This window comes from Amphiura filiformis, chromosome 4 (genome assembly GCF_039555335.1).
Source record: "Amphiura filiformis chromosome 4, Afil_fr2py, whole genome shotgun sequence".
NCBI classification, from domain to species: Eukaryota; Metazoa; Echinodermata; class Ophiuroidea; order Amphilepidida; family Amphiuridae; genus Amphiura; species Amphiura filiformis.
This window is the reverse complement of record NC_092631.1, coordinates 76,192,164-76,216,847: the sequence shown is the minus strand read 5'-3', so window position 1 is coordinate 76,216,847 and position 24,684 is coordinate 76,192,164. Positions and strand designations below refer to the sequence as shown.

General features: G+C 36.4%; 1 protein-coding gene across 1 annotated transcript in view; it reads left to right on the top strand.

The window, feature by feature from the left end:
- Positions 1-24,684, top strand: part of LOC140151417 (uncharacterized) — a 215,047-nt gene that overhangs the window by 69,132 nt on the left and 121,231 nt on the right. Inside the window, 1 exon segment of the mRNA XM_072173749.1 lies at positions 16,528-16,723. Within this exon segment, the coding sequence (XP_072029850.1) occupies positions 16,528-16,723 (196 nt within the window).

Sequence of the window (24,684 nt, the reverse complement as noted above, 5' to 3'; positions counted from 1 at the left end):
AATTATAGCCAAGCTAAAATGTACCTACATGAGCCAGGTTTTGTGGGTACAGTGGGAGATGTTTAATTTATTGCAGTTTCCCTAAACTATAGACTAAAAAGAAATAATTTCTTAATAACCGTTGCCATATTTTATATTCAATTATTCTAGTTGCAATCATCAAATATTTATCTGCAAGAAAAAATTATTCATGAGAGCTCCAGTTAGTTATACAAGTTTTGGCCATGAATAATGATCAGGCATGAATGTATATGCTTCATGTAATTTTCCATTCTGGAGAAGTACCTGCGTGGTGTTTCTAGTGACGTTGTTAGGAGTGTTAAGTTTCAAATGAATGGTGCAAAGACTGGATAGGTAATAGACAAAACATTAAATGATTACACCTGCGGTGATATTAAAGGAACATTTCAGTACTTCAAAATGGGATATATTTTTTTCGTACACTGTTTTTGTATCAGTGTAAAGATCCCAAATTTGTTTTTACATAGTATGCATGATGTATGGACATTGCATGAATCACACAAGCTTATATTGCTCAGAGTCCATTTCTGTCTGGTCCCAAGCTGGCCGAAATAAAGCAAGTTCCAGTTTACATTGACTGATCTGCAGTGCAAAAAGTCAAGCCTAGGAGGTTAAGAAAATGAGTCATAGTTTGTCTCCAAAATTGAATTTTGAGTTATGTCTAAAGTATTCAAATTCTTTACAAAGATTCCATTCCATTGATTTCAGCAACACATAAACAGTCAAACCTCAAATTATGATGGTGTTTTGACTGTTTTCAACATATTGTAAGCTTTAGTAAGTCCACAATAATTGAAACATTTCGCAACCAATTATGAATTTTGCTTCATTTTGTTGCATGCATGATATCTAAGTACATGATAGATGGAAAGAGTGCTATTTAATGGCTGTATAAAGATAATACCAAGGTATCCCCTATGTTTTAAGCAGGGATGTACATTGAACAATGTACGTTTCCCTGCAATTGCAGGATTTTAAGGCATTCTGATGGTGTTTCAAGCAATTTCCTGCAATTGGGTCACTAATGTGATAAATAGGTTTTGACCAATTTCATGCAGCATCTTACATAATTAAATATGTACATGTGGCACAGCAAACCTTGTTGTTGTGAATATGACAATTTCTGGGTATACTTTGACTCTCATATCGTTTCTAAAATAAAGAAAAATTAAGTTGGCTAGAAAATGTTCTTATCAAAGCTGACAGAAAGGTGTGCGAGCTGTGAGGGGCCTTGTAAAGCAGCATACCATTCCAACACACATAGCATCACATAAATAAAGGCATGCTATTGTGCATGAATTCAACTGTGAAATTGGTTACTACTTGTTTTGCAAGTTCAGAGTCATTAGTTTCAATACAGTTTGATATTTCATGCATAACCAATAGTGAATGGATCATTTGGCATGGAATTCTTTTCGTGATCTGCAAAGTGGAAGGCTAGTGTAAAAGGAAATTGTGCATGTCAAAGTTTGTCTTTTGTTTTATTTAGCTTAGCCTGTTTCTAATGGTGTATTGTTTTAGATATACACAACAATGTGTCTTTGCCATGGTACGGTTGATTCTGTTAATAGCTACCTTCTCCTCCTTAAAAAGAAAGAAACAGGTACCATGCATTGTATCAAATTTCTGTTTATTTGGAGGCCAGAGTGGTATAATTACTGTCTCTGTATATCTGTTTTAATAATAGGTTATTTATGCTTATTACTTGTATGGAGTGAAATTGTAGAAAATAATGCACACATACTGAGATGTTGATGCGTTAATGCAAGAGCCCTGAAGGGTGGAGTGCAATAGACGCAGCAACATCTCAATAGAAGTGCATTATTTTGTACAAATAATATGCATTTATTAACCTATTTTCATACACAAGAAAAAAAGCTAGTGCTGTTTGCTTTTGTTATAACAAAATTGTCACTAAAATAGGCAAATATAAATGCATCAACCACAAGATGCGCAAAGGCATATGAAAGCGAGAGTTCATGCCCATGCAATTACACAACCCTAACACCCAACCCTAACACCCAACCGTGAGCATATAGCACTTAGCGTGATTGCGTCATCGCAGACCCTGTGATTCACGCATGCGCAGTGGATTTCATAATGGTATTTTGTGGTATCTATGGGTGTTAGGTTTAACATACATGTAGGCTTCAATCTAGGAAAATTCATGTATCTATTAATACACTCCTGGCATCATAATTGCTTTGATCGATTATCTAAGAGTGTATGAAACATAATTAATCAGTGCATGTATGGGAGCTGGGCCTTTTTCTGCAGAATAGTGAATTGTTAGTATCCGGTCGTAGCATTGTGCTCAGTCTCTTTTGCCATAGTTCACCCTAGCCGACTCCATATTTGTCCTGATAATGATAGGGGCTGACATAAGGAAAATTTGTTGCAATTTAACATTCATTCTAATCCACAAAGCCATTCAGTGATAAACATAATAATACAAAACAAAATAAAAGTTGCATATTTTATGTACCATATTATAATGACAGATACAGGTTTATTGTTCCAATTTAGAATTTCCTAACCTGTAGTACACCTACATCAGTACATGTTCAATCAACTGTCATAATAGATGGTGATGAGAAATTGACTGCAAGTCTACATTTCTTCCACAAGTGGTTATATAGATATTTATCCATGTAAATGATGTACTATGATGTGCAAAACTCAAGTAAAGATGGTATCTTTCTGTTGTATGTAAATGTATTAGGTTGACACATTTGGGCTTGTGGTTAATTTACCTGATAGGTAAGAGAAACCAAGCAAAAGGGTTGTATAAATTTACAAAATTAAATACCAGATACACCCATTTGCCTTAGCAAGCAAGGCAGTAACTATACTAGAAGGTTAAATTAACCTGGGTGAACTATAATTGCTCTCAGGATAGGATGTCTAAATTGCCAACCAGAATGGTGGGTGTTTGTAGGAATAGCAGAGTTTGCTGACTTTATCAGACTGTACTGTATGCCAGAAAGAAACGTGATGGTGGAAATGCTTAACTTATTTAAGTTGATTCAAGGAGACAGACTAGTTGTGAAAAGATAAGGGCTGTTAAATATCAAACTTGCATATTACTTTCATTCCCATAGCTCTGTTGGTGTTTTTATTTGATTTATCTTTAAATTTTGAAATATATAGCAATTAAAAGAATAATCATACCATGCAATGTGAGTTTTAGGAGTGTTGCTGAAGATCTATAGGAGTAGTGATGGATGTATTGATTATTGAAATTCTTCTTTTTCAGTCTTCAGAGCACCCATATGGCAGCCGTAAATTGGCGATAGATACTTCCATGAACAGATACAAACCTATATCCGCCTACACAAATTATAAATGTTTGTGATTTGTAATCCAAGGCAACAACCAGTAGTTTAAAGTTACACCATTTTATATTCATCCAATTTACCAAATTTAGATTCTGCATCATTTTTCTGTTGACAAAGTAATCTATTTATGTCTACTGTGGCCAGATTAATTTAGCTTATTTTATAAACTAAAATTAAAGCATAGCTTTGAGCCTTTGACCCGCAACAGCTTGTACTTCACATTGGTTTGTTCTTATGAATGTAAATTTGAAATAAATTTGATAAAGATGTGAAAAGGGAACATTTTGCATTTTCTCTACTAGGTCAGTGTGGGTCTAGCCCATATGACAGATAATATGAAAAGAGAAGTTCTCATGAAAAGAAAACCCAAACATATCAGTTAGTTTCCATACTTATTTGTACAGTCCAACATTTTCTTTATTTTTTACGGATTTGGAGAGTCACTGGACCTAAAAACAAATGCAAGGATCGATCATTCAGGAAACAATGGCTAAAATCATTATAATGTTGTACATGTATCAAGAAGGGTAGTGTTATGATTTGCGTTCACTTCATTGATCAACATTTATTATTATTATTATTATTATTAAGAAATGCATACAAAACCAATGTATAAGATGATGAAGTGTACACCAATTACAACACTATCCTTTCTTGATACAAGATTATATTTTTTTTTTTTCAAATTTGTTTTGTTTCCATTTTTTTAATCAACCACAAATAGTTGTAACATTTGTCTCTAGGTCCAAGGACTCTTCAAATATGGGGGAATCACAAAAAAAATAAGATGACAGGAAATCACAGATTTTTGTGGGGAAAAGAAGATGCAATTTTTGGCCTCGCACGAATTCTCATAGCCCTATTTATTATGTAGTGAAAGTAGCATGATATCATAGTGATTAGTAACTTTTGGATACACCTCAACAGAAGGAACTTCAGGAAATCATTCAAAAGGAAAACCAACGGAAAAGGGAAGCCCTTGCTCTTCATTACACACAATGTGTGAATAGTTAGTGAGTAAAATAGGTCAATAGGACTATTCAAATTGAAGTTTTCCAAAGACACCTGTTTGTTTATTAAGTTAGGCGGGCAGCCTAACTTATTTCTTTCTTGCCATTTCTTTGTTTCTTCTTCTTCTTCTTCTTTCTCACAATTTGCTACTTCTTCCACATCCTTGATCGGATTTCGACCAAACTCAGTCACAAGCAGTATTGGGTAGCTGGCTACAAATGTTATGGATTTGTTTAACATCAGAGGTCATCCAGAGGTCACAGAGGTCAAAAAGGTCATTTAAACCGAAAATACTCCGATTGAGCTGAAATTTAAATGCAATGATCCTTATGACATTCTAAACATTTAAAACATATTTTTAGATTCATTTAAGGTCATTAAGGGGTCATAAAGGGGTCAAAGGTCAAGTTTTCCAAAATGCTCCAATTGAGCTGAAATTTATATGCAACAATCTTTATGACATTCTAAACATTTAAAAGACATTGTAAGATTCGTTTAAGGTCATTAAGGGCTCATAAAGGGGTCAAAGGTCAAGTTTTCCAAAAAGCTCCGATTGAGCTGAAATTTAAATGCAATGATCCTTATGACATTCTATACATGTTGAAAATATTTTAAAATTCATTTAATGCCATTAAGGGGTAATAAAGGGGTCAAAGGTCAAGTTTTCAAAATGCTTCAATTGAGCTGAAATTTAAATGCAATGATCCTTATGACATTCTTAACATGATTTAAATATTTTAAAATTCATTTACATGTAAGGTCATTAAGGGGTCATACAGAGGTCAAAGGTCAAGTTTTCAAAATGCCAGCTTTCGACGATCAAGGTAGGCCCTATATTAAAACGGCAATTAATGAAAGTCTTATTAAAATTAATACTATCCAGCACAGTATTGCTGCTTGATCAGATCGTCACAGTCATCCGCCTAACTTACCTCGTGCCCTTGCAAAGGGCACAGTTGCTCTAGTTATATTTATGATCACGCGTACATGTATATATTATGCATAGTGCTTGCCGCTAGTAATGCTTTGCATAATGTGTGTCACTGGCAAGCGCTTATGTGAATTTATGTGAGCATTACGTGCACACTTGGTGCATTATTATTTATTATTAAACGACACTTATAGAGCGCTATATTAAAATTGTCAAAGCGCTTTACAATAAAAACATTAAAATGCAGATACAAGAATATACATCAAACTATATCTTAAAAAGTACATAATTATTAAGAAATATACATGATATACATATTAAAATCACATGAAAAATACACATTAAAAAATTTAAGTAAAACCAAAGAACTAATGAGTGTGGCAAGAAAATCAAAATAAACATGAAACCTGGGGAAAATGAGGCAAACCCCTTCTGTCAACGTATTTAAGAAACAAATCCTATACGGGTGGGAAGAGGTGCGCTTTTAGGTGCTTCTTAAACACGTTGACAGAAGGTGCAAAACGACGATGACCTGGAAGTGCGTGCCAGTGGCGTGGGCCAGCCGAACAGAAGGCGTTGTCACCCATGGATCGTGAAGTGCGCGAACATGAAGCAAATAGTTATTGCTGGATCGCATGTTATCTCTACCAGGAACGTGAGGACGAGGTGATCCGACAAGTAGGCCGGAGCTACATCATGCAGAGCTTTGAACACTATCAGCAGCACTTTGAAGATGATCCTTTCGGCAACTGGCAGCCAGTGAAGGTCTCTAAGCAAAGGTGCAGATGGTTCCAGTCTATTGCATTTGTAGACAACTTTGGCGGCTCTATTTTGAAGCCTCTGCAGTTGTTTCCTATCCTTTGCCGAAATGCCAAGTAGAAGTGAGTTCGCATAGTCGAGTCTAGACAAAATGAGAGACCTAGCAAGATGGTGACAGCTTTCTGTTGTGATATACCTCCGAATTCTGTACATGTTTCTGAGATGAAAGTTCACTGATTTAGTGAGTGATTTCACATGAGCATTCATGGACATTGTTTGATCGAAGACAACTCCAAGGTTCTTAATGGTCGAAGAGGGTCTAATGTCCATATTACCAATTTTGATAGATACAGTCTGTAACTTCTTTAGATTATGAGACGAACCTGCTGCTACAAAAACTCCGCTTTGGAATCATTGAGCTTCAACAAATTGTCATCATCCATTGCCAATAGCATTGATACAAGACGATAATCTGGATAAGGCAAGTTCAGCAGCACCATCAATCTTTGGGTCAAAGGAAAAGTACAGCTGCACGTCGTCAGCATAAATGTGATAGCAAATCCCAAACTCTCTGATAATATGTCCAATGCAGTAGGTGTAAAGAACAAAGAAGAGTGGTCCAAGGACCGATCCTTGTGGTAGTCCGTAATTCAGATCATATTTTTCAGATGATACAGCACCTACTGAAACGCGAAAGTTTCTGCTCTGTAGATAGCTTTTAATCCAGTTAAGAGCCATACCAGTGATATTGAATGTGCGTGACAAGCGGTTTAGAAGGATGACGTGGTCTACCGTGTCGAAAGCGGCAGAGAGGTCAAGAAGCACTACAAACACCGCTCTGCCGCAATCCATGTCTTTCAATATGTCTGTTTTGACCCTTAGCAGTGCCGTTTCGTACTATGCCTAGCCCTGTCGCCGACTGAAACTCTTCCTGGAGACCATGAGACTGAAGGTGTTCTTGGAGTTGAACAGAAGCAATTTTCTCCATGATTTTGGAGTAATAGCTTAAGTTGGAGACAGGACGATAATTCTGTAAGACATTCTTGTCAAGAGAAGGCTTTTTTAAGACCGGACAAACTACAGCCTCACGCAGTGCGTGTGAAACTCACCACTACTGAACGATTTGTTAACAAGGACTGTAAGGACATTGCACAAAACATCAATATTATCTTTAAAGAGCCACACTGGAAGTGTATCAAGGATACATGACTTGTTAGCAGAGTTTAGAACAGTCTTTTTTTTTTCTTTAGCACTAACAGGCTTAAAACTGTCAAATACCTGTACACTATCATCACACAGAATGTCACTAGGATTACTTACACTACTACGTGTGCCACTATTGACACAGAATTCTTGTCTAATTTTAGCAACTTTGTTGATAAAAAATCTGGCAAATGAATCACTCAACTCTAAGGCTGAGTCGCAACATGGTAAAGACTTGGAATTCTTATTTAGCAGTCTATTTAGCACAACAAACATATTTTTACAGTCAGATGATTCAAGTGCTTCATTATAATACACCTCTTTGGCACTTTGAATGAGTTTGTTGACTCTATTAGATTGTTCAATATAAGCAACATGGTCAAGATCAGTTCTTGTCTTCGCCATTTACGTTCTAACCTTCTTCGTTTGCACCTTTCATCATTTATTTCTTGATTATACCACGGAAAGCGGGGTCTCAAGCTTCGAGAACGTGTCTGAGAAGGTGCATGGGCATCAAGAACACTAGAAACAGACGATTCGAGCTGCCCAAGCATCTCATCAGCAGTACCTCGAAGATCCAGACCCTCAATTTCAGAAGTAAGATTTTGAGTGAATTCAGATTTGTCCATACATTTGAAATTTCTTACAGATGATGTAACTCTTAAAGGTGCAGGTTTTGCACAATTAATTACACAGTCAATGAGCATATGATCAGAACCTAAAGATGGAAGCACACAACATTTTGAAACTAATTTGTCCTCTGGACGAGATATAATTAAGTCTATAGTGTGTCCACTAATGTGTGTAGGTTCTTGTATGTGCTGATGTAATCCATTGACAACAAGAGTATCAAGAAAGCGGGCAACTTCTGGTTTTCCTGGCTCATCTACATGAATGTTGAAATCCCCTAAGAAAATAGTCTTTGCAGGAACAAGGCACTCATCCTCCAGAAAAGACTCCATTTCCTCCAAGAACTGGCTTGTTTTGAAACCATTTACTTTGGAGGGCGGGGCGGTGAGACAGTGACAATCCTAAGTCCAGTGTTTTTGATTACCACAGATGCATGCTCAAAGTACGTGGTTTTGGTAGTACTTGGGTAATTCTGAAGACTGATTTGAGATTTGTGGATAATTGCAATACCACCGTGCTCATCGCCCTTACGGTTAAAGTTCATAAAAGAGTAGCCTGGTGGTAATAGCTCTCCTATAACAACAGGGTCATTTTCGGCAAGCCAACTTTCAGTGATAATGAAAATATCAATGTCATTAGCAATTATGTTATCAGTTATTGCAATTGTCTTCTTTCTAGCAGATCTGGCGCTCCAGTGTCTTATGTTAAATTTTCTACTGTCATGTTTGTCCAAGTAGCGCAAGTTGTTATGATTCGCAGCATTTTGGCCAGGTACACATGTAGTTCTTAAGTTTGTAACAACAGGGATAGAACGGGGATTGCGTTGTCTACGAATACCTCTACTTCCTCTTTTTCTCCATCGCTTTTTCCTTGCATATGCATGATGTTGTGTATGAAAAGGGCAAGGATGTTTGAGTAAGTTCAAGGAATCCAAATGTTTACAAACATTCATGGGTATACCACAGTCTATTGCACTATCTAAACCGGGTGGTTTTAGTTCCAGCGAATAAAGAAAGTCGACAGTATAACATATACGATCAATATTACGATCAATATCACTCTTTATGTTAGATAGGTCATCCACTTCAGTTTGAGTACCGGTCATCATGATTGTATTCCCAATGGAGTTGAATACAGTACATGTAATAAAGTCAGTACATACCCGATCCACGACGAAAGTGGAAATAAAAATCAACGGAATTGCACGTAATCCACACACAAAATATAAAAATTGCTGCAACATAATCATCCAGGTATCAAACACTAACACACGTAAAAGTTCATTTGTTAAAAATCATCTTTAAACCGCCCAAAACGGATAAAATTGTAGGACGATCATCGAGAGCGACCTGACCATGGCGCTGCGAATGTGCATGGTTTTCCGACCATTTCCGATGTTGATTTGAAAAAGTCTCGATAGGTCAGAGTTGGTATGATCTATTATTGAGATATAAGATAATTCAATTTATTTGCCATATGTGTGAACTTGACCGGAGTTTCACAAGTTTTAGAGGCCTAGAAATTTAGCAGGGTTGCTGAGGTTTAAAAATTTAAATCCGATTTTTACAAATTTGAATAGGATTTTTAAAATTTAAATCAATTAAAAAAACCAGTTTATTCCAAGAACTGCTATACCCCATGATAAAGTCAAAAGAAACCAGTGGAATGCTGGACATAGCCTATACTCAATCCTATCAGGTATTTTACAAAAATTTGAAACATGTTTTTACATGTGAACATTTCAAAGAAAAAAAAGGTAAAATCATGAGAAAAAACTTCCGCACCTTGAAGATAATTTTTGGCAATAGATTTATGACATTCATAGAGGTATTTTATTTGTATCCAAAATTTGTAGAAGCATTAGGAATGAAGTAAAACAGTTAGCTTATTATATTTATCAAAAATGGTAAAAAAATGAAAAAGTTGATCTAAATCAGTGATTTGTCTAAATCACAATTTTAAATCAATGTGATTCAAATCAAGCAACCCTGAAATTTAATGAGAATCTGAGAATCCATTCTTGCATAGATTCTCCAGAACTGATTTTTATGAATCTGAAGAGATTCTTGCAGATTTTTAAAGCATACACAGTAAGTAAATGGGTGAGAATCTAAAGATTCTTGTAAAATGCCATTGCCAGAATCCAAGGGGATTCTCGAAATGCGAAAGAAAATTCTCCCGTTGTTTGAAGTTGAGTCATGTACCATATAAAAATTTGAATTTTGGTAATACTATATCAAATACACACATTTAAATATGCAACTTCAATATATTTGGTCATAGATCATCAATTCAATAATCTATGATTATGCACAATATCACAGATCCTGGACGCTTCAGCAAAAAAACAGGTGCCTTTAAGTTGCTTCTCCTTGGTCAAAAACTATATTATTTTTTATTTACTGTATTTGTGTTCTGCATCTAGTGTCTTTGAGTTAGTAACATGAGACAGGGACTGCATGGCACCAGTGCTTTTCTAGTACTTGAAAAATTCAAATAAAAAGATTGTAATTACATACACATAATTAGTAACACTCCCGGGGGGGGCACTCACATTTCCCAGGTATACGGGTATGTGCCGCGGCGACGACCCCCTTTTTCAGAGCCGCTGGCCGCTCCTGAGAGCCTCTGAATTCATTGTTTGCCCGCTCTGAAGCCCCAAAATTTTTCTAGCCGCTCCATAGACCCTCAGATCATCGATTTCCGCCTCATCGGCATCTTGAGAGGCGTGTTTTCTGTCCTAACATTTCAAGCCCAAAAGCAGACCCAAAAGCTACTTTTAGAAAGGGAATTTTCCATTAATTTCTCCCCATTGAAATACATTGTAAAGTGAACTTTGGGCGGATTTTGGGCTCCTTTTAGAGTGGCAACACTGGTTGACTGTTATAAACATTGCAGCACTGCACGACACGCGATGGCTCCAGCTGGTGAACATTTAGCTAGAAATAAATGATTTTGAGATCTCTTTTGGGAATAAAATGGCCAAATATGAGGAAAAGTACCTTAAATAATTATGTACACATCCTCGCAGCTCTCCATAAACAATGAATTAAAAGGTAATTTTCGATCTACTGGTCTAGTGAAATCGGGAGTGGAATGGCTGTCAAATTCTGCACACTTCACTCATCATCTCATATAAGCATGGCAGTTCAATGTTGTCTAAATGTTTTTCTTTTTCGCACTTAAAAAATAATTCTTGTGGATTTGTTTTTATGGTGGGCTGCTGCTATAATTATCAGTAGGCTAATAGTATAGATTGAAGGTCTACAGGGTCTAGTAATTTTTGATTTGAATGCTGTTTGCTTTGTTTGTTGAGGTTTCCATCGTAATAGGCCAAACCAGACCTATTTTGCATTAATGGTTTTCCTGATTAATAATTTAATGCACAATTCAAAGTGAAATCGATTCCTTCAAAAATCTGTGGCAAAAACGCAACAAAATTGACCCCTGGTTTGGCCTGCGAGTATAGCTTACGAGATTTTTCAGATTTTGGCGGCCGATCAGTTCCCAAGAGCCCCCCTTTTGGTCGGTCAATCAGTTCCCAAGACCCCCCTTTTTGACCGGCCAATCAGTTCCCTAGACCCTCCTTTTTGGCTGTCCGATCAGTTCCTCAGACCTCAAGTTCGAAACTGGCGGTGGCACACCCCTACCCAAAAAAAATTTGAGTGCCCCCCCGGGGTAACACTATACTATCAGCAAAAAATAAACAAATTGTGAAGCAATGAAAATAGATCACGCATTTTGAATTGCAAACTACTAAAAAATGGGGGAAACTAGTCGCATAGCATACTTGATGAGTTGTTTTAACTCCCCACTTCTTCTCTGGTGTATTTGTTTTCAACATAATGTGTTTACTTTATTAAAGGCCCTCTCGTCTAAAAATACACCCACAATATTTTCCGAAGAAGATGTGACTGAAATGCAGAAATTTTCATGCCATATTATGGGAGTAAGCTTAAAACTGGTGTTTGCTGGTCATCATATTCATTAAATTGCATGGACAAAACCTAATGTAAACTCAGCAATAGCAGAATTTTTCATTTTACTAAGTGAATCACATTTGTGCATGGATTGGAAATATAAACCTTTATTTAGGGATTCAATCATGTTTCACTGTTGTTCATCTGCGTCGTGTGCATGGTTTATTTCGCGAGGGCAGCTCTTTGGATAAAATATACTATCCTGTTTTACCAAATGAAATTCATCCTAATACTTTAGTTGGAACTAGGCAATAAATGTGAGATTAGAATGCATAGACTAATATTGAACTTTGAATAATTAAGGCTTGATTGATTGTTACAGAATACAAAAAAACACCCTGAAAATGCAGCTTTGGGGCACTTATTTCCAAAAATCAATAACTTTATCGTCAGTTACAACTAAAAGATTAGGATTGAGCTTTGTTTTATTTGGCAAAACAGGATGATATTTTTATCATCTCAAAAAATGAGTACTGTTTTTTCTGAAATCATGTAGTATAGATAAAGTAATATTACAAATGTAGCGAACAAAATGTATATCAAAGATATGGAAATCAGCCGTAAATTATATGAAATCAGCTCCAGACAGACATTTAATGGATTTCATTTGTATAATTAAAATTGTGAAAACATTTGAGTTCAATCAACTCTAATCTAAAGAAAGAAATTCAGTCGATATTTCCAATGTCTCACAGAATGGCTGAGGCCAATATTTGTCTGTACCGTATACTAAGCATATGGCGATGTATTGAAATGCGCAAATCTATATCTAATTTAACATGTATACCCAGATCACATTAATAAACATGGGATAATGCGCAGCCAACTTGCCAGTGGCAAAGTTGAAATGTTGTTGCCATTAAGTCCGTCATCAACTGCAGCTCCATTCAGCTCTACTAATCTTAACTGTATAAAGTGTTATTTTTGTCCTGGTTAAGCTTTGCAAACAGCCATGAATCGATACGGAAATGTAGTTGACATAGAAAGAACAAAGGTGGCCTTTAGGCCTTCATGTATGAAGTGAATCAAGAGTTATGATGCAGTCTTCAAACATTTGGCTGTAGGAAAAGTAGTAACATGGCCAATATTGCAGAAAAATAATATCCTCTGGGTTACCATGGCAACTTGACAATGTTTATGGCATTGTTGACAACATTTCTATAGGTCATTATCCTGAAATTTAAGTTAAGTCAAGTGAAATTGAAAAAATGAAATTCACATTGAGCTTCAATTTGCTTAGTTTGAACTTCTGCATTCACCCAGAATACTTTGGTTTGAACAGTTTAATAAGCAATGATTCTACTGGTTTAATTTAAACATCTTCATTCTGCCAAATTGCAAATTTGCAAGGAAATTACTAATCTTGCAAACTACAGGGTTAAAACAGCAATTTTGACGTACACATGGTATTGAATATGCCAAATCCTCAATATGAATGAGGAAAACTCTGCTTGCTAATTTCCTCCCAAACTTGGGAGTGATTTAATTACTAGCTGCTCGTGACACATTGAGAAGAGTGACTGTGAATTGATGGAAACATTCACTTTGGATGTGGTACATGAGTACATAATGTCATACTGCGCAATTTTAGGTCAGGTTAACAAACTTTGTCGTTGGTAGTGAGAGAAACCATTTTGACTCGCACTTTTAAATGAGCTGAGAAAATTACATTACATTCTGATTTTGTAAAATTTTTGTCAAGAATTTGCATGGAGTTTTTAAATGTTGACAGACTGAGATGGTTTGCTAGACTGTGATTAAACTTGGCAAATTTGTGTGTAAAGTGTGTAAACTATTGGCAAATTGTCAGGTTGGCAGGGTTCACAGTATGCTCTCAAATAAGCAGGTGGCCCATTCCATGTCAACTCCAGGGATGTGCACCGCAGCACCTCTTCAATTTTTGTCTTTTTCTGTGTGGTGGTAGATATTGATGAGAAAGTAAAATCCCGAAAATTTGAGCTTCATACTCCATTTCGTTTTCCGTGGCATCAATTTGAAATTTAGAGGGTCAGCGTAAAAATGTAATAAAATGTGAGCGATGTTTGGAGGTCCATGAATGTATAAAGGGAACCATTTACAACTTTGAAAAGTATGTATCCTGGGGTACTTATTTGTGTAGAATTCAAATCTGGTATCAGAAAACTTGTAACTCCTTTACTTTAAAGATATAGGGCCCTCAAATGCAACCGTCCATCCGGGATTTCAACTTTGGGGGTCAAAACTCCAAAAGTAAAATAATTTTATTGTCCATTTTTGCTAGTCAGAGCCCTTTGGTAGGACATTATCTCTTAAAATATTGAGCTAATAGGCTCAATATTGGATAAGAGATATGTACTCATGCAAAACCCTTGTACATTTTTTGCACAAAATGGACCCCCCTGAAAAAATTATTTTTCCACCATCAACTTGGTATGTTTATGTCCTTGGACAACAGTTGGTCCTGATGGCTTCAACACATCAGAAGGTTTGCATTCTCCATAGAGTTGCATTTGAGGGCCCTATATCTTTAACCAAGTAAAGGAATTACAAGTTCTCTGATGCCAGATTTGAATTCTACACAAATAAGTTTCTCAGCAGAATACATACTTTTCAAAGTTGTAAATGGTTCCCTTTATACATTTATGGTTGACATTGGTTTTCAGGGGGGTCAAAATGTACAAAAAATGTACAGTTGGTTTTGCATGGGTAATATCTCGGCTAAAGTATTCTAATAGGCTCAATATTGGATAAGAGTAATGTGTCCTACCAAGGGCTCTGACTGGCAAAAAATGAATAATAAGGTTTTTTTACTAGGTTTGCTGCATACAGTTTTTACGCTGACCCCTAAATTTCAAATTGATGCCACGGAAAACGAAATGGAGTATGAAGCTCAAATTTTCGAATTTTACTTTCTCATCAATATCTACCACCACACAGAAAAAGAAAAAAATTGAAGAGGTGCTGCGGTGCACATCCCTGGAGTTGACATGGAATGGGTCAGGTCCACTTTTTTATGCTGGACCCATTCAGATCCCATTTAGTTGAAATTTGCGGGTCCCAAGCTGATTTTTGTGGGTCCAAATTGCACTTATGCATCCGATGTACGGAAGGCGGAAATGCCATCTTCACTCAGTACTGGCGTGCATGAAGCATGTCGAATTCGGCACCCAAAACCTATCCAAATTATTTTTTATTTTGCTATATTTGCTCAGTTGAAAATACATCTACCACAAAAACGTGTTTTCGTAATTGTCACCAGGAAATGTACCACCGACTCAGCTCAGTCGAAATGAAATAGTGATTGAGCTGCATGCATATGGCAAGGGTGGGGATGTTCCAATTGAAATGCTCTTACCCCAGGTTTGGGGCATCTACCTACACATAGCAGCAGTGAAAATTACCATAGTGTGTGATAAATTACATTACTAATCAAAGAGTTGAATCTCAACAAAATACAAGCTTGGCATCATGTTTGACCTTTTATGTTTTTTAAATCTCTTGATCTTCCTACATATTTATCACTATGAATTGATAAGAAGAAGATGATTTACCCATGTGAACCCGATTAGATTATATTACACTAAGTTCAAATTAATATGCCTGTGCAAAGATAGACCCAACATTATCTTGTCTCATATGATGTGTCTGGTGTGTGCTTAGGTATATATCACTATTATCAAACATCCTCATCCATCAGGACCACAGTTCTTAAACCCAATAAGTTTATACTGTATAGAATGACCTTTGAATTTATTGGGTACAAAAACTCATCTCACCACCTTTGGCGTCCCATTTGAAGCTATGGTTGTTCACATTGGGGGTAATGAGCGTTGTCCTTTGAGATGAGATTATTGTGTCTCATGTAACTAATGCAGACTAGGATTAGTATGGATGGGAGAGGGTCAGTGATCTCAGAAATTAATATTGAAGAGTGATACTGGTCAGTGGTTCAATTAGATTCTCATTTGCAGATATTGAGCTAAGGGAATATTAGGGAGGAAAGAGCAGAGCAATTTTCCATCGACGCTTATTAATTAATTGATATATTTGTTGAACAAATAAATCTACAAAAAATGGTGAAAAGGTCAGCACTTGCTTAACCCCGAAGTCCTGTACAGTAGACGCAGACGCACACATTGTGCCGACTTTGAAGGCACGCATATCTGCAGCAAAGACGGAGCACTATAATGAAAGACAAAGATAAAGACAATTTATCGCGTCTGACGTCACCTGTCAATCAAATTCGAGCACGGTTTGTTTACAAGTGTCGTGATGATGACTTGCTGAACGCGGATTTATAACCGGGCGCCTTATTGTTAATTTTGCACCTTTGGACATGCAAACCATCTCAAAAGTTAGGTCTTTATCGTAGGAAACTTTCTTTGGTGAAGGCACCATGTCCACAATGCCTAGAAAAGCTGCTTTTTGCCTTGTAAAAGTACGAACTTTTTCGCCATTTGCTGCTATTCCTTTTCTCCGATCAACACCAGATAGATCGGTCTTCCTTTTACGCGCTGATTAACCTGTGTAAACCAATCAAGGGTCGTAATTGACAGTGACATCGGACGCGATAAATTGTTTTTATCTCTGTCTTTAATTATAGGCACTGTTAACGCATATCAACTTACCAGTTACCATTGTTCATGTTATTTTCATTATCTTGTTTTCTTCACAGCTTATCCAACTTGGTAACACTAGAATTAAGAGAGAATCTGCTGAAGACCCTCCCTGACTCACTGTCTTTCCTCGTCAAATTGGAACAGCTCGACTTGGGCAGCAACGAGCTAGAAGAACTACCTGAAAACTTGGGTGCATTACCAAACCTTATGGAATTATGGCTGGATTGTAATGCCCTCTCATTATTGCCACCGGTAGGTTATTGTAGATAGATTGCGATTTCCGAACGTACGTATCGAACGTCCATATTGAAAATCCGTGCAATCTATTCAAAATCACTCTCCTCTGACGGGATTTTGAATAGATTGAACAGGCGTTCGATACTACGTTTGGAAATGAGAGATAATTGTTTGTCACCCATGGTAGGGACAAATAATTGTGTACTTCTGGATTATTCCTCCATAAGCAACTTGGATTCATTAGCGTGTGATTTTGATCTGGCACAAATATTGTTTTTGATTTTGTTCTTTCACAAAAAATATCAAGTACATGTTTTAGTCCACATGAATAGCAATCCAACAAGGTAGATTTTCAATAGCATTATGCACAGGGCTGTAGGGCTGAATTGTGCACGTTGGGATTATTTTGGTAGTAAATGCAAATATCAGTGTTCCAAATTTCCAAATTTATTTGGATTTCTGAATTTTTATTTTAAGCTACAATCATTTGTGGTTGATTTAATAAAATTGGGAAACAAATCACACAATTTTGTATCTAAAAGGGACCCCCGGCCGTGAAGCACTGCGTTCTGGTCGCTACGCTCCCTATGGCACATAATTGTCCATATCATTTTCAGAATTTTTTTGGCAAGTCACTGGCATCTCTACATAAACTGAGCTCAAAAAGAAACTTATAATTTTCACAAGGTCATATCTTGAAATCCTGTCCATCAAATTGAACCAAAATTACACACAGATTTACTTCAATACTCTACTCTTAACACATGTCAGTAACCAAGCAGTTATCCAACTGACACAACAGCAAAATGCACTGACATGGGACAGCTTCCTGGATCACATTCACAGCCCAGCCCTGTTTCATGAAAAAAGTGTATGAAAAGCAGAAAGCAGCACCGTTTTATCATCTGTGCAAGGATCTTGTGTGCATTCTGACAGATTTTTTGTCCTGGGTGCCAAATGTTGGGCTGTGAAAGTGAAGGAAGTCCAGGAAGCTGTCCCATGACAGTGCATTTTGCTGTTGTGTCAGTTGGACAACTGCTTGGTTACTGACATGTGCTTTGAGTAGAATATTAAGGTAATCCTGTGTGTAATTTTGGTTCATTTTGATTGACAGTATTTTAAGATATGACCTTGTGATTCACAAGTTGTAAAAAATTATAAGTTTCTTTTTGAGCTCAGTTTAGATTCATAGACATTATTTAAAATGACAAAATAACAAACAACAAAAGTATGAAAGCCATACAAAATGCAATTGCTAAGTTCCCAGTGGTTCACATACTGCATATCAATGATTATAAATGTGAAGAGGTATGAGAAAAACACTCCAATATCTCGCCATCAATACAATCCTCTTCAGATTTGAACAGGCAGAAAAAATGTTTAATTCCACTGATTCTCGGGAGATGCATACCTGGTTACATAACTTGACATAGAGTTACCATAGCAACCATATCAACCAATTCAAATGGTTTTTAAGTGTTTTTTACTAGCATAAGATATCTGTATATATCGTGTTTGTTCGGCATAATGAAATGAGGATGGATCCAAAACTCACTGAGCAGAGTGAAGGCATGATTTTTATTTTTGTTCGTTTCTCCTGCTTCCTGTGCAACATTATTGACATTTTGATGAAATCAGGAGGGTAAAAAAAGAGTCTGAGACATTTCACGCTATCATTATGTAAATAGTGAAAAAGCAATTTTACGAAACTTGGGAAGGCTTTTTGTTTGTTGTACGTCACTCAATTTGGTCATGCTATCGTAGCCTTGTTATCAAAAACATTTGATCCTCACCTGTGAGTATATTGTGGGGGTCTTCAGTTTGGAAGATTTGACCAGGCCGGTACTGTTAACAATCTATCAGGAGCTAAAATTCTAATGACTTACAGACCTGTTTAGGTGTTGTGATTCTGTAGTTATTCTGAAGAGTGAATAGGTTACATATCACTATGTTTGTGCAAGTGAAGTGAAAGACATGATACGCATGTTACCAACCCATACACACATTCAGTCGCTTATGATTAACCACAGCCAAACATGAAGAGCGATAAGGTTTCACTATCTAACTGCGGACACACATCTATGGTCCCTTTAAGTTTTCATTATGCAAGTGTGGACTGACCCTGTACCTCCAACTGTAGGTTGTGGTTTATAATGTCCTTTGTTTTTCGTGCAGTTTCATTCTAGTAATGTCACTGTCTAGGAACTACGGACATCCACAGTTCCTATGTGTCCGCTGTTACACACAGATTCTTGTGTATGTCCTTGTGAAGGTGTTTAAAACACATCCCACATTTCACCTTAATCATATTCACAATATTTTAACAGAGAAAGAAGGATGGTTTATTTATGCAAATTTTGATACATCATTTGTCCATTGTCATTCAATATTAACAAAACAGTAGTGTTATTAAGAAAAATACCCGATTTAAAAGTTGCTGCTTACATCAGTCAATTTAACAGTTATAACACAAGCCTTGTGGCATGTAAAACCCGCCATAATCTGCACTGAATTCAGATCAATACAATTAACTGCAACGTTTACATCCAGGTATTTTTCTTTAAAAAAACACTACTGTGTTATTAATATTGAACAACATTGCACAAATGGGGTATCAAAATGTGCGTAAATAAACCATCCTTTATTATAAATAAAATACTTTCTGAGGCATGCCGCATATTTAAAGCAGCTGCCTTACTTTAGTGAAATTTGTACTTCACATAACCAAATACATAATAACAGTAAATGCATTAAAGAAGATAGATGTTTGGGTGTTGATGCAGCAGTTATCATTAATATTTTCTGTACTTCATGCCTTGTTTTGGTACTTTTTCTCTTTTTGATCGTACCTTTAAATGTAAGTGAGTGTCTCTATAATACTCACACTGTGATAGTGACATTATCAGCAGTACCCTTGGCAAAGGAGACTGCTAACAAAACTTGGAGACTGCTAGCAAAACCCACAGACTTGATTTCCTCAGAGATATTTACCATAAAAATGAGAAGAAAAAAATCGGGAACACTCCATTAGCTGCAAATCCTCTGTTTTCTATACCTAACAAAAGGTCCAGGGGGAAGTGCTAATGAAAATTTAACTTTTTGAAATTTTTTGTCTTTAAGCCTTCTTTAGAAACTAAATAAGTCAAAAACGACTCGCGCTATGAAGGGTAAAATTCATCAGCTTCTGTAGTAGCAGAACCAGAATAGAACTAGCAAACAGAAATCCAAGATGGGATGTATTTGATTTACTAAGTACGTTTTTGGGATGAAATTTGGCGAGGACGTTTGTTGAATGGCGCTATTTTCAAAGACAGATAATTTTGCAAATTCGCTGTCTAGACGAAATTTGTTTGATCCTCTGCAGCAAATCAGCACATCTTAGGATTCCTAGTTTTGTACAATGTATTGTAATTTCTAGATTTGATATTCATCAGTATTGCCATACAGAGGTTCGCAAAGCTGCACCTGCAGCAAAAAAAGATAACCACTTCCATTTGCATTCCTCAAATACACTTGACCCGTCAAGCCATTAACAGAAAGTGGAGGTTTTCTTTGATATGTGAACAGGATGAGATTCCTGGTGGCATCTGTCTGGTGGAGATGAAAACTGGTAGAAATTCTAGCTAAGGTGACAAAAGAAAAATCACCAAACTGTTCTACTGGCCCACCGCCCTTACTTGGCAAGTACGTCCGCCATTAGAAGATTTTTTTCCATCACTAAAAGAATGTTGTCATTGAAATTCATCAGATTTCATTGATAGATGTATTTTGTTCATAAGAGAAGAATTTTCAAAGCTGCTTCAGACTGTGGTGAATTTATTTCAGTATATTAAAGAGTCATAAATATGCAGGGAATTTGAGCGATTTGATGTGATGTTGTTTCAGTATTCAGTATCATTTTGGTTATTGATATGAAAAAAACTTGTATGAAATGTGTTATCACATCTGAATTTGTTTTGTGGTGATGACATGCATCTAAAGCTTTTGTAACACAAATTTGCACATCATAATTTTGTTAAATATTTAAATGTCTTAACAGAGCACAGACAACATTCATGCAAAGAAGCTACTGTAAAAATGTTTTTGTGAGTGTAATTTTTCATTCTTCGACAAATTTTGAACTATTTATTTTATTTTTAAAGCTTTCTCTATACAGGGTTACAACATTCAGTGTCTAGCACAGACTGCTTTCCAAGAAACCCCTGTTTCAAAAAAAGACATAATGTACTGCATGTATGAACCTTTTTTCTTCTTGACCTTTTTGACCAAAAGTAATTATACCTGACATGTTTACATTGTTGAAATGGATTTGCCTCAGACAATCTTTCTAGAAATAGACATGCTGTATGCTGTTATTGTGTGTACATAATTTTCACAATTGTCAAACTTCAGGAAATTGAAGTTTTGGTTGTTTGTTATTGTGGAATCCAAATCAAGTATGATGTAATCCTATTACATAAATAAGTTTTGTGTGTTGTTATTTTCATGTCCAATTGCGAAAATAAACCTTACAATAATAACAGTGCATACACAGTAGTTAGTGTCATCGTCACCATGAAATCTATGAATGCCAAGATAAATGTCAGGACTCAATGTCACAAAAAATAATAATGTACATATAAGAACTGTCTTTCTGTTCGGGTGCGAGTCATGGGTAATTACCAAGGACATAGAAATAAATAATAATAATAATAATTCCTAAATAATGTACACATAATTACTCTATTTCTGTATGGTGCCAGTTATGGGTAATCACCAAGGACATGGAAAATGCCTTTGCAACTTTTGCTACACAGTCATGTTAAACATCAAGCGTGTAGATCGGATTGCAAAAGAAACATCTAAAAAAAAACCAACACCACTCCACTGGTTGCCAGAGTCAAGATTCATCAACACAAACTTCTCGACTATATACTGCATCTTAAAGACCACAAGCCTGTGAAAGGTATGCCCTTTATATTCCACCACATGGGTAGAGGAAACTGGGACAGCCGCGCACACTCCAGCACCTCCTCGGACATACTGAAGGGATGCTGCAGCCAAACAAAATTGTTTTGCTTGCCCAAGATCTCAACAGTTGGAGAAATCTTCTAGTCACCTGCTCCACAGCCTACTGATGATGATGACATATAATACTACAGTGACAGAGAGGAGAGCCAACATTATATGTGTACATGAAAGATTTTAGTGTTCAGCAACGGGAAATATTGTATTCAGCAAGAGGAAAAATTGTCATTATTGAGATGTGAGAAATCATGGGGGATTTGAAAGTCACAGTTGTGAAGCGAATAGTAATATACTTTAATGATTTTTTTATAACCATGGTTGTCATGTGCAATTTGAAGAAATGCACCTCTGGGGTTACTAGGGAAAATGTGAAGAATAGGCATCCCAGTTGTAAATGTGATATCATGTATCACATTTATTATGTCTAGCATCATCATTATCCTGTGAGGGGGCAAAAGTAGATTTACCATAGACTTCTGACGGATCTGGTCTTGCTGGTACCTGGTGAATTTAATCAGGATATAGTTCAAAGGATGAAGCTTGTTAACAGCTGGGAACCATGGTTTTTATCTCCCGGATTTAAAACCCATCTGAAGATGAGGCTGTAGTTAAATCACCGCAGTGAGAGAGAGGTTTGGGGTATTGTACAATGAGTTGTATTTTTATGTTGAATTAAGCTGAGTTATTGGTGAGATGCATAGGAAAAGACCAATGTTGATTTGAACTTGGCTTGTTGTATAGTACAATGGTTAAGCTTTCCCTGTGGCATTTGTTATTGTTTGCCTATGCATTCTTATGCTTTGTAATGATTGGGCTTCAGGAAAGGTTGAGTGAACCATTACAATACATGAATACAGAAGAAAGGCAATGGGTAGTCAAAATGTTGGTGTTTCCAAGTCTTAATCCGCCACCATAACATCAAAGACAGCTCTCTTCCTATGTTACCCAAAGTTGGGACTCCCAACCAATCCAGAAACTCTTCAATCATTATTAGCAGTCTACAGCATTGCAGTTGTAGGCTTTTCTATTTCATGAATAAAAAGCCTGAAAACAAGTCAAATACATACATAATCCTCTCTAGTATCACTCTTATATCCGTATATTTTTTTGGAATAAATAATTAGGAAAAAGATTAACTGGAGAAAGCACCAAAAGGGAAGAGGTGTGAGAAATAGGCCCACATTCAAAAAACGACAGTGGTACTTTTGTATCAAACGGTTGAAAACCTTTAATATACCTTCTTTTCTGCCCGCTACACATTTATTTTTTATTTGTGGATGTTTTGTTTGATTGTTGTATGTTTGTTAGTTTCAGTGTTAGTAGATTATTTTCCTCACATTTGCTTTAAACCAACATTCAATAGTTTGCTTCCATGGTATATATACAGTAAACAAGCGGTCTTCCATTCTGTACATTTCTGTGACAGGCGACAGAACAAGCCAGTCAGTGAAAGCAAATATATCCATCACACCAGATTTCTGCTCATCCAGTGTTACTCTGTATGAGGCATGCATTAACTCCCCGGTTCTTAACACACCTCCAGAAAATAGGAAGTAGCATACATGGCTACTCTCTCGTATATAGAAAGCTACCCGTACATGCACTTGGCATTGTATTATTCTGTCCAAAGCTGTGGTAGATTACAACAGAGAAGTTCATCGACCCAGATTTAGTGTAGACAATTTGTGTAATTTTGTACCTTCAGTTCTCAAGTAGCAAATACCCTGCTTGACAAAATAAATATTCATGAATAGAGAAAATAGGCATCAAGTTCAGGGTGTCGAAACAGTACAGAAGAATCGTTTTGCAGAAAAGGGTGTACTTTTCACTATGGTGGGAAACTATAGTATACTTTAACATTTCACACTTCTTAATTTTGCTTTTGAGCAATAGGCAGCAGCGAATAAAAAAAAAATGAAAAAATACATGGTACAAATGTGCCTATCTATTTTTGATGTTTTAAAAAGTTATAAAAATTTACAAATGGCAAGCCAAAGTTGCCTCCTCTCTTTCTTGTGCCAAAGCATAGCATAGAGAGTAGGAAATTTGGCATACATGTAAATACAGTGAATGTTTCTGTACAGTTTTCCTGAGCCTTATTATTAAATGTGCTAAAATTGCTCTGCCCCCCCCCCCTTTAACTTGCTAAATATTGCTTGCCACCCCCTTTTGACTTGCCAAAACATTCTTGCCCCCTTCCAATTATTCGCTCCTCCTTGCTCATAGTTATTGCCCAGCCCTAAGCCAATTACAAAACACTGTACATATACTATAGTAGTTGATAATTTCAAATGAGAGGAAATTACAGTTTCAGAATTTTTACAGTTATCTAGGAGGAAAATAAAGATCAGATATCATAGCCCTTCGTAGGATGAATATGTATTTGTAGCAATTTTGGTATAAGGTGTACATGAATCATCATGCATGGACCTGCATTTATTTAGTAATTGATTTCATATTATCATTGCACACAAGATCTGATATCAATCCTGGGCACACTACGCATTTATATTCTACAATTCCCAAAAAAGTTTACACTCTTTCTTTGCCAGCATAACCCCTGTGGCTACAGGTTGGTGATCTTCTGTGTGGCATGTGAGGGTTCCGAGATTTGAATCCTGAGGGCGCCAAGTGACTTCTTTGTTCATCTTCTCTCCTTTTTCATTTCTTCTTTCCCTTCTGATTAGGGTTAGTGTGGAAAATCATTTTGTTTTTTCCTCTCAAAAACATAAAAAATACATTTAAATAATAAGATAACTGAACACGGAACAAAAAAAAGCAAAAATGTAACATAATTTCTCCTACCAACCAATCCAGTGTTCATTACATGATACATTATAGTCATTTGTACTTAGTAGTTGTAATGGACAAAACTCCGCCTCTTCATTTGACAGTATCCACTATCTATTTCTTCCACTGCTCTAGTTTCCACACCCCAGCCAAAATGATTAAATAGATCTCTCTCACGT